The sequence below is a fragment of the Coenobita brevimanus genome, chromosome 102 (genome assembly GCF_032717465.1).
Source record: "Coenobita brevimanus isolate Jiangsu-jjx chromosome 102, ASM3271746v2, whole genome shotgun sequence".
NCBI lineage: Eukaryota > Metazoa > Arthropoda > Malacostraca > Decapoda > Coenobitidae > Coenobita > Coenobita brevimanus.
The window spans coordinates 4605125-4620531 of NC_137055.1; the positions used below are offsets into that span (position 1 = coordinate 4605125).

General features: G+C 41.0%; 1 protein-coding gene across 1 annotated transcript in view; it reads left to right on the forward strand.

Moving 5' to 3' along the window:
* Window positions 1–15407, forward strand: part of LOC145415347 (fat-like cadherin-related tumor suppressor homolog) — a 394573-nt gene that overhangs the window by 140941 nt on the left and 238225 nt on the right. Inside the window, exon 4 of the mRNA XM_080284623.1 lies at window positions 12523–12734. Coding sequence (XP_080140749.1) covers window positions 12523–12734 — 212 coding nt within the window. The remainder of the gene's footprint in view (window positions 1–12522; window positions 12735–15407) is intronic.

The following is a 15407-nucleotide window of genomic DNA, read 5'->3' on the forward strand; positions in this document are numbered from 1 at the left end:
GAAGATGAGAGAGAGAGAGAAGAGAGAGGTATCTGTGAGCAGGAGAAGGGAGGTGAAGAGACTGATGAAGGAGAGTAAAAAGAAAGTGGATGAAGAGTTTGGGAGAAATCTGAGTGTGAAATTGAGGGAGAGTAAGAAATTGTTTTGGAAGGAGGTAATGAATATAAGACAGTGTGAAAGAGGAAATAGGGGAGTGAAAGACAGGAATAATAGATTGTTGGTGGAGAAGAGAGAGAAATTGGGGAGATGGAAGGAGCACTTTGAGGAATTGTTGAATGTATAGAGTGAGAGCAGTGCGAGTATAAGTGGTTGGGGAATGGCTGGGAGAAGAAGAGATGAGAGGAGGGAGGAAGAGATCAGTAGGGCGGAAGTAGTGGAAGTAATGAAGAAGATAAAGATGGGAAAGGCCCCAGGAATTGATGGAGTGTGTGGTGAAATGCTGAGGTATGGGGGTGAGATTGTTGTGGAGTGGATATGGAAGTTGTGTAGATTGGCTTGGGAAGAGGGAAGGGTTCCAGAGGACTGGAAATCAGATATAATTGTTCCTTTATACAAAGTAAAAGAGAGAGAGAAGTATGTGGTAACCATAGGGGTATTTGCTTTCTTAGTGTGACTGGTAAAATATATGGTAGAATACTCATTGATAGGATTAGGCATATGACAGAGGAACTAGTTGGAGAAGAACAACGGGGATTTAGGAAGGGAAAAGGGTGTGTAGATCAGATATTTGTTCTAAGATGTTTAATGGAGAAATATCTACAGAAGGGAAAGAAAGTGTATGCTGCCTTCATGGACGTGGAGAAAGCTTGTGTCAGAATAGATAGGCAAGGTATGTGGAAGGTATTAAGGATATATGGAGTGGAGGGGAAATTGTTGAGTGCTGTGAAGAGTATGTACAAGGGAGCTAGGGCTACGGTGCGAATGGATGGTGAGCTGAGTGAGTTCTTTGATCTCAGTGTGGGACAGAAACAGGGTTGTGTGATGTCTCCATGGCTGTTTAATATATACATGGATGGGGTTGTAAAGGAGGTGCAAGGTAGGGCAGTGGATGTGAGGGTGGCTCTAATGAATGAGGGTGAGATTCGGAAGATTCCGGTGTTGCTGTTTGCTGATGATACAGTACTGTTGAGTAAAGATGAATGGGAGTTACAAGGTTTGGTGAATGAATTTGGGACAGTGTGTAGGAGGAGGAAGCTGAAAGTTAATGTAAACAAAAGTAAAGTTATGGTGTTTGAGAGGAATGAAGTCACAATGTACAGTGAGGTTGTATGGTGAGGATATGGAGAATGTGAGTGCATTCAAGTACTTGGGTACTGTGATGAGTAAGGATGGAACTTTGGGGGATGAAGTGCGTGAAAGGGTACAACAGGGAAGGAAGGGTGTTGGTTCACTGAAAGCAGTGATGAGAAATAGGGAGGTGAGTATGGAAGTTAAGAAGTCACTGCATGATAGTATTGTGATCCCTACCCTGACGTATGGAAGCGAGGCGTGGACCTTGCAAGAGGGGAACAAGTCAAGAGTGAGAGCGGTGGAAATGAGCTACTTGAGAGGAGCATGTGGAGTGACATGGAGGGACAGGTTGACGAATGAAGAAATGAAGGAACGTTGTGGGGTGGATGTGGATGTGGATGAGAAGATTAGGAGAAATACACTGAGGTGGTTTGGACATATGGAGAGAATGGAGAATGAAAGACTGACTAAGAGGGTGTATGTAGGTGAGGTGGAGGGAGGGAGAGGGAGGGGTAGACCAAGGATGAGGTGGAGGGATGGAGTTGAGAGGTATATGAGGGAGGGGAGGGTGAGTTGGGGGGAGGGTAGTCAAATGGTGAGTGACAGAGCTACTTGGAGGCGTTTTGTCTGCGGCCACCCTTTTGCGGGATTAGGGCGTCGGGCTATGGATAGATACATAGACTTTGAATAAGGCTGATGTGATTTTTTTTTTTTTTTTTTATAAGAAATGGGGGAAGAGGGAGAGGAATAATAATCAGCTGAATAAAGATGCCTCCTAGCAACTCTTCGTCGCCATGTTATTGTATGTTTCTTATGCACAGATAATTATTATCATTATCATCGTCAGGAGAGTGGAAAGGTTACAAGAGGATGAGAAAAAGGCAGAGTATAAGAGAGAAGTGGAGGAACGATTGGGCAAATATGAATTGGAGCAGATGGGAGACGTGGAAGGTATGTGTAAGATATTTACAGAAGAAATATGTGCAGCATGTGATGTGGTGTGTGGAAGGAAGACGGAGGGGGGTGCAAAGAACAGCGTGGTGGACTGAAGAGGTGAAACAGGCTGTGGCATAAAAGAAGAAAGCATACAATGAATGGATGAGAAATAGAGGCGTGGAAGAAGATGAGAGGCGGAAGAGAGAGTTATATGTGGAAAGTAAGAGAGAGTAAGGAGAGAGTGGATGAGGAATTTGGAAGGAATTTGAGTGTAAAGTGGAGGGACTGTAAGAAAATGTTCTGGAGAGAAGTGAAAAGAGTAAGACAGGGTGGAAGTGAAGTTAGCAGGGGAGTGAAAGATAAAAATGGTAGATTACTAGTGGAGAAGGGAGAAAAAGTGAGCAGATGGAGAGAACAATTTAAGGAATTGTTGAACGTAGAGGATGGAAGTAATGCGAGTATAAGTGGCTGGGGAATGGCTGGGAGAAGGAGGGAGGTGAGAAGACAGGAAGAAATCAGTAGGATAGAAGTTGTGGACGCAATGAAGAAAGTTAAATCGGGGAAAGCCCCAGGAATTGATGGAGTGTGTGGTGAAATGCTGAAGCATGGGGGAGAGATAGTAGTAGAATGGATGTGGAAGATATGCAGATTGGCCTGGGAGGAAGGTAGAGTCCCGGAGTATTGGAAGTCAGGTATAATTATTCCCTTGTACAAAGGAAAAGGGGAAAAAGAAGTGTGTGGTAATCATAGGGGCATTTGTCTTCTTAGTATAATAGGAAAAGTGTATGGTAGGATACTTATTGACAGAGTTAGAGAAAGAACAGAGAAATTAGTTGGAGAAGAACAGGGAGGCTTTAGGAAGGGAAGAGGTTGTGTAGATCAGATATTCATTCTTAGATCTTTAGTGGAAAAGTTTCTAGAGAAGGGAAAGAAGTTGTATGCGGCTTTCATGGATTTGGAGAAAGCATATGACAGGGTGGATAGACAAGGATTGTGGAAAGTGTTAAGAATATATGGAGTAGATGGGAAGTTGTTGAATGCTGTGAAGAGTATGTACGATGGTGCGAAGGCTGCAGTGCGTGTGGATGGTGAACTAAGTGAATTTTTCTCTTTGAAAGTTGGTTTGAAACAGGGGTGTGTCATGTCTCCATGGTTGTTCAATCTGTACATGGATGGGGTAATAAAAGAGGTACAAGGTAGGGTAGTGGATGTTGGAGTGGCCCTGGTGAGAGAGGATAGTGTTTGGAAACTCCCTGTACTGTTGTTTGCAGATGATACTGTGTTGTTGAGTGAAGACGAAGGGGAGCTGCAAGGCTTGGTGGATGAGTTTGAGAGAGTGTGTAAGAAACGGAACCTAAAGGTGAATGTAGGGAAGAGTAAAGTGATGGTCTTTGAGAGAGGTGAAGTTAGTGAATATACAGCGAGGTTGGATGGTGAGGAATTGGAAAATGTGAGTACGTTTAAGTATTTGGGTAGTGTGATGAGTAAGGATGGAGGTTTGGAGGGTGAAGTGCTTGAAAGGGTACAGCAGGGAAGAAAGGTTGCTGGTTCCTTGAAAGCAGTGATAAGAAACAGGGAAGTGAGCATGGAAGTGAAAAAGTTACTACATGACAGTATTGTGATACCAACTCTAACGTACGGAAGTGAAGCTTGGACATTGTTGGAAGGACACAAGTCAAGAGTGAGAGCAGTGGAAATGAGTTATTTAAGAGGAGCCTGTGGAGTCACGTGGAGAGACAGGCTGACGAATGAGGATATAAAGGAGCGTTGTGGTGTGGATGTGGATGTGATAGGAAGCGTTATGAGGAACACACTGAGGTGGTTTGGCCATGTGGAGAGGATGGAGGGTGAAAGACTGACGAAGAGAGTGTATATGAGTGAGGTGGAGGGGGGAAGAGGGAGGGGGAGGCCGAGGATGAGATGGAGGGATGGGGTGGAGAGGTATATGAGAGAGGGGGGTGTGAGTTGGGAGCAGGGCAGTGAAATGGCGGGGGACAGGGCGACTTGGAGGCGATTTGTTTGTGGCCACCCCAAACGGGATTGAGGCGTCTGGCAATAGATAGATAGATCGTCAGAAATTTGTCCGCCTACAGCAGGACGAAAGCCTCTCGGATCTTTCTCCATTTTGGCCTGTTGGTTGTTAGCCTGTTCCATCGAATGCCAACACTTTGTTAATTTCATCCCTGCCACTGGTTCACTGTCTGCCTCTTCCGTCCACTCCATCAGTGGGATGCCACTCCCGTCACCCTGTTGGTCTCTGTTATCTGTTCTACCAGTGACCTGACCTGCCCTCATCCATTTATGCTTTTTGATTGTTGTAATATTGTCCTCTACTTTCGTCTGCAGGCATAACAGTAATAATAATAATAATAACAATAATAATAATAATAATAATAATGATAATAATAATAATGATAATAATAATAATAATGATAATAATGATCATGATGATAATGATGATAATAGTAATAATAGTAATAATAATAATAATAATAATAATAATAATATTAATAATAATAATAATAATAATAATAAAAACAATAATAATAATAATAGTATTAATAATGATAATGATGATAATAATAATAATAATAATAATAATAATAATAATAATAATAATAATAATAATAATAATAATGATGATGACGATGATGATGATGATAATAATAATAATAATAATAATAATAATAATAGATAAAATTGATTATCCTGAACAATATTTTCCTCTACCCTCCCCTTGACCTCAGGTGAATCTCCGTCTCGGTGGTGCTGTTCTTTGCATTCAGGTTATACACAGGTACACACCAGGTTAGCCTCAACCACACAGGCACTCACTACGCAGCCAATCCACTATATTGCACATTTTACTGTTTTAGACCATACTTGTCGGATGGCGTTTTTTTTTTCTTGCTATTTCCATGCCAGGGGTGGTACAGCCTCCATTAGAATTTCTGCTATAAGGCTCTATTAAACTGAAGAAAATCGTGTGGTGGTTCCAGTAATAAGTGTAAAAAGTATAGTCTCTGGTTGGACTGTATTTTTGCTTAATCCAGGAAATTTTGCTGACAGGTTATACGTTATTTATTTTCTGTTCTGTTCAAGCACGTCATGTAGTATTCATTCTTGCTGTCTCCCTCGATTTTAGGATAGACGTCGAGCTGCAGTGGTTGGATAAAACCTTCATTATATCCTCCACTACCACAGATTCTTTATTAAATCATTTTGTCTGGTGGTGGTAACGACGAGAGAGAGAGAGAGAGAGAGAGAGAGAGAGAGAGAGAGAGAGAGAGAGAGAGAGAGAGAGAGAGAGAGAGAGAGAGAGAACTTTGTCCAAGAACCAAGTTACAATGGAAATCGAAGTGTGGCTTCTCCAGTGCAAGTTGGACACGCAAACCCTAGAACCCCTGGCTCCCCAAAAGTGTGTGTGTGTGTGTGTGTGTGTGTGTGTGTGTGTGTGTGTGTGAGAGAGAGAGAGAGAGAGAGAGAGAGAGAGAGTACTCCATACAAGGGACATAAGGCTCCGGTACAAAGTCAGAAGCTATTAAAAATAAAGTACAAAGCTTGTTCTGCACACAAAACCTGAGGCAAGATGATATTGCAAGAAAAAAAATAGCATCGTCTTCTAATGATAGATTTTTGAGAAAAAGATACCAAGGATAATGAGCGGTGATGATGAAGGACTCAGTTGCCTGTTGTTAAAGAGAGTGGCATGTGGAAGACGGACAAGTAGAAAAACGTGAATCTGAGATTTGGGTCATTAAAAAGATTTTTTTCCCATTTTCCTCATTCGGAAATGGGACAAAACCGAAGTTAGGCTATGTGTGCCAAACTGTCAGCCTGTGATTTTGGAAATGAATGTTGTGCTGGACGCTGTGAGAAGCTTACAGGAAAGTCAAGGGCAGTCAGCAGCGTATAAGAGGATAGGAATATTATGTGCAGCTCTACGTTTCTAGTGAATAGCAAAAAACGTTAGAGTTAAGTAGCAGAACTTTGATGCACACCAAATGTCCTTAGGCGAAGAACAGTTCATTCTACAGCAACAACTACAGAATTACTGAGGAGGAAATTTGCCATGAAAGCACAGGAAGGATTGAAACCACAGAAGGGTAGTTTGGTAATGAGAAGATTGTGCTAGATTTATCCAAGGCCTTAGAGATGTCTTAGGTAATAAAAAAGGTTTCACCGAAATCCAGTAGTGATTCTTATGACCAATAATTTGATAGGATTGTGAAAAGATCGCCATTAAAGCGTTGGTCAAGGAAGCCACTCGGACAGAATGATTATAAAAAGAGTGGTTCAAAATTTGAATTACGAAATGCAAGAAAACAGTCGTCTGGGCGGACAATATTCCCTTGGACAGGGTATCCGAGGCAGTACTACCGTTTAATCTTGTACCAGTAAGGCCACACGTAGATTATGCTGTGCAATTTTGGTGTCCGTACCGTATTGTAGAATGGATGTGAATTCCCTTGGGAATGGGCAGAGAAGATTGAGAATTACAGTATTAAATTAAAAGAGTCACATAAATACAGGCTGAAAATATTACAATAGCACATGGCATAAAGGGAGATTTAATTGTACTGTTCACGAGGATGGAAGGAAGAAACGAGATACTTGCAAGGTCTTAAAAGTGGGAAGATGGGACAGAACTTGAACAGCTGGATTCAATAGATAAAATAACCTATTAGTAAGGAAATAAGAGAAGTGAATGAGTAAAGTTATCCAGTGATGCAGGTGGTGTTCCTTCCACTCAGTATTGTCAAGACTTGGATAAATATGCAAATGACTGGTAATGGTTGGGTATAAAGCTTGTCCCGGTCACTAATTCCCATTTTTCAGGTACCGCTAAGGTACATGTCTTCCATTTGTTCTTGTCTGTAGCATTTCCTCGTCAGTTTTTTATCTGTAAACTGTAGTGTTCCATCTCATTTTTCCCTGCTGTTTCAGCTGGGAGGCTTGATGACCTGAGGGAGCTCTATTCTTTACTACCCGTCATGCTTGTTATATGGTCACACCTATGAAGGGGCCTTCTCTGTTATCCTTGTCACATTCTAATTGCATAGTCATTTAGAGGAGCTGTCTACCATGGGCCATCCTACCTTCTGCAGTTTTCGGATCTTATGTTCGTATAGAACTCTTATCCTAAGCAGACTTGTACAGTATGGCGGTAACAGAATTTAAAGCTATGGTTTCTCAGATCCTGACAAAACTAACCCTTTTCCCCTCGCCAGCGCCACACTGGGAACGTCTGTAACTGTATACTCGCCCGCGCTATATCGAGCTTTGCCGCATCGGACTTTGCTACTCCTGACATGGCTTTTATCGGTCACCTAAAACCTACCATACTTTCTCCTCTTACATCAAACTAAATCTTGTATAACTGAAAGCAGTGCTGTGTAGGCTACCCCATGAATTGTTGTTATTATTTATTCCAAAGGTATATTTCGATGTGTTATTATACCGGCGCTTTTCTAAATATTTCACCTACCCGTGCTGTATTACTGTGTCTTGTATCATATTATAATGTATATTGTTTTGGTGTGGTGGACTTAACCGAATCCCCAAAACATACATAAATGGTAAAGAGAAGAAAGACTCCAAATTTCGCAGTTTCCGAAGCACCTGACGTAGGTGATAGCATCCTGTATTGTGGGATAATATTATGTGCTAAACGCAAATATATTAATCATGAGCATTCTGTAAATGAATATCGTATATCTGAGCTTGCCTTCCCCTGATACGGACTCAGGATCAGCGTCTCACAGGGAGGTCGTGTTTTTAAGTATGTTCATGCTATTACCAGATGATTCAACTTTATATATCTTGTAATGAATGAGTTAATAAAGACTATAACTCCACTTCAACAAGTCTGTGTTAAGTTAAATTTAATCGTTTGAAGGTAACATTCGCATCGTTTCTAAAGGCTTCAACAGGAACACATGCGTCGTCTTTGGTCACCCATTGGCTGCTCTCCACGCTGCCCGATCTCATGCAGTCTGACCATTTTTTTTTTTTTTACCACACGTTATTTTTTTTATGTCAGAAGATAACAGCAATATCATATATAATTCGTTATTCGTGTGAAGTGGTTAATAATACGCCGCCTTTCCAGCATGTACTTATTAGGTTGTAGCCGGATATATCGAGGAAAAATATCAGAAAAAAAAAAAATCTTGCTTATATCAGAAAGTTATAGTGGTGAGAGTGTACTTTTTCTAAGAATAAGTGATGACAGTGGTGGTGATATTGGCAGCAGTGAGAGTGGCTTGTTAACAGCAGGTGCTGTGATGGTGATAATGGTGATAGTGGTAGCTGAAGTTGTCAAAGTGTGATAAAAGTAGGGCCCTATTCCATGGAGCGGTAGTAGTGGCAGGGGTGATGGTGGTTGTGGTAATATTGGTTGTGTTTTTATAGGCTGTATTGGTAGAGGTATTTATGCAAACAGTAGTGATTATAGTGGCAATCGTGGCAGTGGTAATGGTGATACTGGCATTTGTATCAGTCCAGTAGTGATTATGGCGGGATTCGGAGTAGATATTTAACAACAACTGTAACGACCGAAGTATTGAAACTGAGTACGCGATGTTAACTGGACCTGAATTTATGAGTCAGCTCTAAAACACCTGTTAAAAAAAAAAAAAAAAAAAAAGACGCTCTAGTCCGACTGCATTCCGCCTTACGGCACATAAATAACAAAGGAATATAAATGCCAAACATATCATTTTCCATAATGCTTCTAAATGACGATCTAAAGACTGGCGTGCTAATCATCTGCAGTGATACCATGTTTAGCAATCTAACACAAGGTCGTGATCCCGGCCATTATGGAAGCTCCCTAACACCTCTTCCTTACCGATTTAATTTTGGATACGGGTGGCTAATATCATTTTGTACGTAATTTATCCAGTGTATGGTGATTTTAAAATGGTTTAAGTAGCACAGAAGAATTTTGGCAATGTGTAATAAGCACAATAAATCGCTTAGAAAGAGGTGCTAGGGAGATTTCTTAACCGACGAGAATACGGGCTTTAGTCTTCAGTCGCTTTTCCCCGATGAGGTATTTGTGTTATTCTTGCTGTCATTGTATCATTAATTCAACGCAGGACAGACATTCAGCAGTGAAGGGGTTAATGAAGGCTGTGTCTAAAACCCACGGGAATTAAATCCCCGTATTCTCGTAGGGTAAGGAGGCTCCCTAGCACCTCATCCTTAGCGATTTGTTTTTGGATACGGGTGATTACTATCATTTTGTAAGTATTTTTGCAGTGTATGGCAATTTTAGAATGGGACACACATAATAGGACAGTGAGGTGTAAGAAGGAAATTAAACCGCATAGGAAAAGGTTTTAAGGCACTTCCTTAACCAACGAGAATACGGGCCAGTCTCTTCAAAGCTGAATGAAATCGTCTGGGGGTAAGCAGTAAAAGAATATAAAATGCCACTGAAGTTAAGTGGTTAATCTTCTTACCTGAATAACTATAGGTACGTTTCACGAAACATACTTTTAGACTATATACATAGAGAAATTTCGGAGTCAGATGTGAATGTAAAGTGGCAGCAAGAGAAAGAAGGTTGTAGATGAGCTTACAGCAGCATGAAAACGTAGACAACGCTACGCTGTTGCAACCCTCCATCTGACCAGGCACATAACCCACACCTTCACTACTCTGTATAACACTGAGACAGTAAAACTTAAAAAAATCAGTAGTTTATCCATGGTAATAATGAACTTAAGAGCAGATGTTATGAAATTATGGCTCGTCCTTATTTCATTTAGGCAGCCATTTTTTACGATTACACAACAGGTACTGTCTTGATACTTCATACATAATTAGATATTCATATAATCATTTATCAGGTACATTTTCTGCTACCTAGGTGTAATAGTTGCAAGGTTTTAATAGAAAAATACGTTAAAAAAAACTTTTATGTAATTTGGCAGTTTCACAACATTCTATAATATCATAGCATTTTAACTACCAAATGGCACGAGGAGGCATGTTAACACATATTCTTGGAGAGTTTGAAGCCTGTGCCTGTAAGAGTTTCTGAGTCCTTTACGGAAGCGATTTTATTTTTTTACGTTTTCATTATTAAAAAAAAATACTTAAGACACAACATTCTACCTATCAAAAGGCACCAGTTCACTATGAGACACACAACTATTTGAAATTTGATGACTCTGCAGTGAATACTTTCTGAGTTCTGGCCCTAAAACGAAATCTCTACTCCCGGCCAGCCGCCCTGCCATCCAACCCTAGGGATGGACTCCCATTGATCCCAGTGATAAACCCTCCTCTGACTTTGTCAGGCGGAGGTTAAAAATATTTTATGTCAGTACGAATATACTATTTGTATAACTGATGTACAATTGTAAAGGTGAGGTAGGGATTGAATCCCCTCTCTCTCTCTTTCTCTCTCTCTCTCTCTGTATATACAGTATACCTGTTTATCTATCTATCTAATTATCTATCTATCTATCTATCTATCTATATACAAGTACAGTACACACACACACACACACACACACACACACACACACACACACACACACACACACACACACACACACACACACACACACACACACACACACACACACACACACACACACACACACACACACACACACACACACACACACACACACACATTCTGTTGCTACATCTCTGGTCTGTTTTAAACTGTGCTTCCATTCGTCTCCATCAAGGTGGAAACACAGAACCCATTTAGCTACGTGCTCTCTGCCCTCCTCTTTCCAGCTGTCTAATGGAAGTATTAACTGGTAATCTCAGTCTTTCACATATGAAACTGGCCGTCCTGGAATTGCCTCCCTCCCTTTGTTTTTCTTAATGCCGATGACTTCCATTCTTCTCAACGCAGTGTTTCCAGACGTGTCGAAATTTTTGTACTCATTTTACTTTAATTTGGCCTAAAATTACCATATCTCAATATTGAAATATTAGTTGTAACAAGAGATTAACATTAGAATACGATGCCAGTCAGGAAGAAGTGCTGTGTAAAGTATGGAGGGCCGTATTAATGTTCTTTTTTTTTCTTCCCTATAGCAACATGATATAAGCTGCGAAGGGGCGAAAATATGGACCAAATTAGTGTAAAAGAACTATAGCTTTCTCTAGAAAGAAGAATTTTTGTTGACTTAGCCTTTGTTCTTCAGTTTTCCATGAAGCATATTATCGTTTCTACAATATAGTTTTCTTAATATCGACACTGATTGTATAGGTTACTTGCAAGCCTTTGTTTACGTCTCTTTAGAAGAAAGATTGGGTAAGAAGGGGCATCAAGGGTAATTCATTAGTCTGTGAGAAAATAAACCACTGACGTGATGTTGCTTGAAGCGAAGGTGAGATCGCTGGTACATACTAATCAACCTTGTAATTGATCTTTAACTCGTTAACCTAATGACGTCTTTTAAATTCTGTTCTTACTATCTCCAGACCTTTTATATATACAGTTATTCATTTATTTATTTATTTACAGTTTGGAAGAGACATTTCAATCTCGCGGGTAATTCAGTGTCCATAAACCCCTCACTACTAGACCTCCTTTCAAAGTTGAATTAAAACTTATCGTGGGCAGGAAGAATAAAATAATAACGTCCATGTGCGGATTGGGCAAGTACAATTTCTTGATGCAATGGGAAATGAAAATGAGGGCAAGTGTGTATACTACAACTGACCACTGCGAATGATCCCAGCGATGTATTTTTCACGAGGAAGTGGTGTATTCTCAAGCATCAGTAAAAATCTACTGCTCTTGGTGACGTCTTTTTTCATTTTATTTTTACTATTTTCTTACTCTAAAGATCAGGTTAGAATATACTTTTTGAGCCCGGTTGTTGAGATACAGTATAATAGTGATAACCTTTCAACACGAATGGCCTTTCTGAGTTAGATAAAACTATCTGGCAAAACAATAATAATAATAACAGCAAGAACAGTAATAATAATAATAATAATAATAATAATAATAATAATAATAATGAATATGATGATTATGATAATGACGATAATAATGATAATTATGATTATTATAATAATGACCTCCTAGATTCAACGCGTTTTCGCTGTAATTAATACTAACACAGTAACTAATCCTAACGCATGGAGTGGGATGGAAGAATTCTAGTATCATTCAGGCATTTCAATGAGACCTTATTTAAGCTGGATAAATAGTCAGGAAATAGCAAGAATAAAATAAAAATAACGTCCTCGAGTTGAAGAGATTAATGCAAGAATTGACCTCAACACATATTTTCGGTTACTGATTTCGCAGAACCGTGAAGTGTCCAGGTGGAAAGAATATACTCACATTATTTATTTTCCCCGCTGCAGGTGAGGTGAGGACGGCCGTGACCCTGGATCGCGAGCGTGAGGAGCGTTACGAGCTGTGGGTGTCGGTGGGTGACGGCCAGCTGTCCTCCACCACGCCACTCTACCTCACCCTCACCGACACCAACGACAACCCGCCAGTGTTCCCGGAGCCACTGTACCGCGTCACTGTACCGGCCAAGAGGAGGACCAGCAGGAGGGAGGCGCTGTTCAGGGTGAGTAGGTGAGGGAGTGGAGGAATGTAGGATGGGAGAAAATGTGAAGGAAATGCTCGAGATGAAAGAGGGAAGGAAGGAAGGATGCAGGACAGAAAAGCAGTGTTGAAGGTAAGACTGAAAGGACAAGTTCAGGATGTTCAGGATGAGCAGGTGGGGAGTGGAGTAGAAGAATGTGGGACAGAAGAAAAAGGAAAAAAGTGTGTGTGAGATAATAAAGGAACATGGAAGAGGAGGGAAGGAAAGAAGGGAGGAAGGACGGAGAGATGCAGGGCAGAAAAGTGGTGTTAAAGGAAGGAGAGAAAGAAACAAAGTTAATAGGAGCAGGTGGTATAGTAAGGATGAGAATGGTAGGAAATGTGTGGAGAGAGAGAAGGAGAGAGAGAGAGAGAGAGAGAGAGAGAGAGAGAGAGGGGGGGGGCAAGCACTGTTCAGGATAAGTAAATGGCGGAGAGGAATGTAGGAAGTGCAGGAGAAAAAGAGAGAAAGCTATAGAATGGAAAGGAAGTGCAAGAAGAGAAGGCCATAGAATTGTAAGAGAATGCTGTGAAAATTGAAGATGAAGAGGAAAAGAGTGCAGGATAAAAAGGAGATGCTGGAGGAAAGGAAACAGAGATAAACAGCAAGAAGAATACGATGGGAAAAGAACTGAAGAAAGTGCTGGGAAAGGGAAGAAAGGAAGGAAAGATAGAATGAAAAAGATGGAGATATGAAAACAAGGACGTAAGACAAGAAAAATAAAGAAAAAAGTGCAAGAGTGACACCCTAACAGAATGATAGAGAGAATGGTGGAAAGGAATGGAGAATGCGAGAGGAAAGAATGAAGGGTGCAAGAGGAAGCTTTAAGAAGATTATTGAGAACACGAAGAAAAGAAAGAAAAGTCTAATCTAGAGATGGTGTAGTTTGGCAGCCACTGTACCGCGTTGCTACACTATCGCGTTCACTGTTTCTTTTACCCTCCTGCCGAGAGAGAAGTGGAGATCAAAGCTGGAGATAAGTCTGTGAAGCCGATATTAATGTCTCATTAGACACATACGCTCACACATACGTATACACTCACACATACATACACACACTTACGCATATACATACACGTTCACGCATACTTAAGCACTCACACATCCATACACACTGACACATACATACACCATCACATATACATACACACTCTCAGATCATGCATATAACTGTACCGCCATTATCCATTAGTCTGACCTTACATCAACCCTGTCTTCCGCCTCCGTCTCGCCAGGGGGGGTAAGGAAACTAGTGATCGTTATATTACCTGCTAAGAACACGACCAGAAGGAGGCAGGCTTCCTTTAGGATGAATGAAGGTAAATGACAGAATAAGAAGAGAGCTAGAGGTTGTGATAGAGGAACAGAAATGAAGGAAAGAATGACGCTGGATGGAAGATAGTGGCCGAGAGAAAGGTGCAGGAAAGGGAGCTTTGGAAGTGCTGAAGGAAAGGAGGGAACGGAGAGAAAGCCGTACGTTTGAGAGGGAACGCTGGAGGAGGGGAGAGAAAAGAGGAAAAGGTGTATGCTGAGAAAGAAGCGCTGGGGAGAAGCGAAGGAAAATGATAAAAAGAAGAGCTGACAGAATAGGATATAGGAGTGAAGGAAGTGCTGGACGGACGGAGAGATTGGAGGGAAATGAGCAGGACATAGAGAGAGAAGTGGAGCAAAGAAAAAAAGAAGTGTGAGAGAAGGAAGTTAAGTAAGTTACGTAAGAAGGACAACAGGCACCGTGAAGGAGAGGAGGTAGAAAGTTCTGGGGAATGGGAGAGGAACGAAGGAAAGGCGTAGGAAGGAACTTTAGCAGAAGTATTGGAAAAACGATCAAAGGAGAGAATGGTGTAAGATGGAGAGATAATGATAATCGCAGAGCCAATGTAACTCCCCAGTGTACCAACCAAGGCCAGGGCCAGTCGCAGGCAGGCGCTGTTGAGGGTAGGTGGGGGAGAGGCTAGAATGAGCGAGACGAAAGAAGGAAGGGAGAGAAAGGAGAAAATGTAAGTTGGAAGCGAAATATTGGAGAAGAAGAATTGAAAGTGCAGGAGTACATAAGATATGCTGAATGAAGGAAATAAAGGAAAAGCTGTAAGGGTTAGCTGGAAGAATGACTGAGTTGATGAGAGAGAAAGAGAGACAGAAAGAAAATGAAAAGCTGAAAGAAGAGAGAGACTGGAAGAAAACTGTAAGAAAGAATTGTAAAAAGAGTATAGGAGATGCTGGAGGAATTCTTAAGATTGAATGGAAGTGCTGAAGGGAAAGGTAGATGAGAATGAATCTTGTAAAATACAGTAGTATCTAAATATGTATAGAAAATTGAGCGCGCGCACACACACACACACACACACACACACACACACACACACACACACACACACACACACACACACACACACACACACACACACACACACACACACATCTATCTGCCTGTCTGTATGCATTCATCAATCCATGCATCCATCCATCTGTCTTTCTATCTGTCTATCTCTCTATCTACTTATCTACAGTGTCTGTCTGTCTATCCATCCATCCATCCATCTGTCCATCTATCTGTCATTCTATCTATTTAAATGTCTGTATTGATATCATCCCCAAAATACCGGGTTGGCATTAAGTGATGTAGGATTCCAGATAACAAGAACAACTAGAAACCGC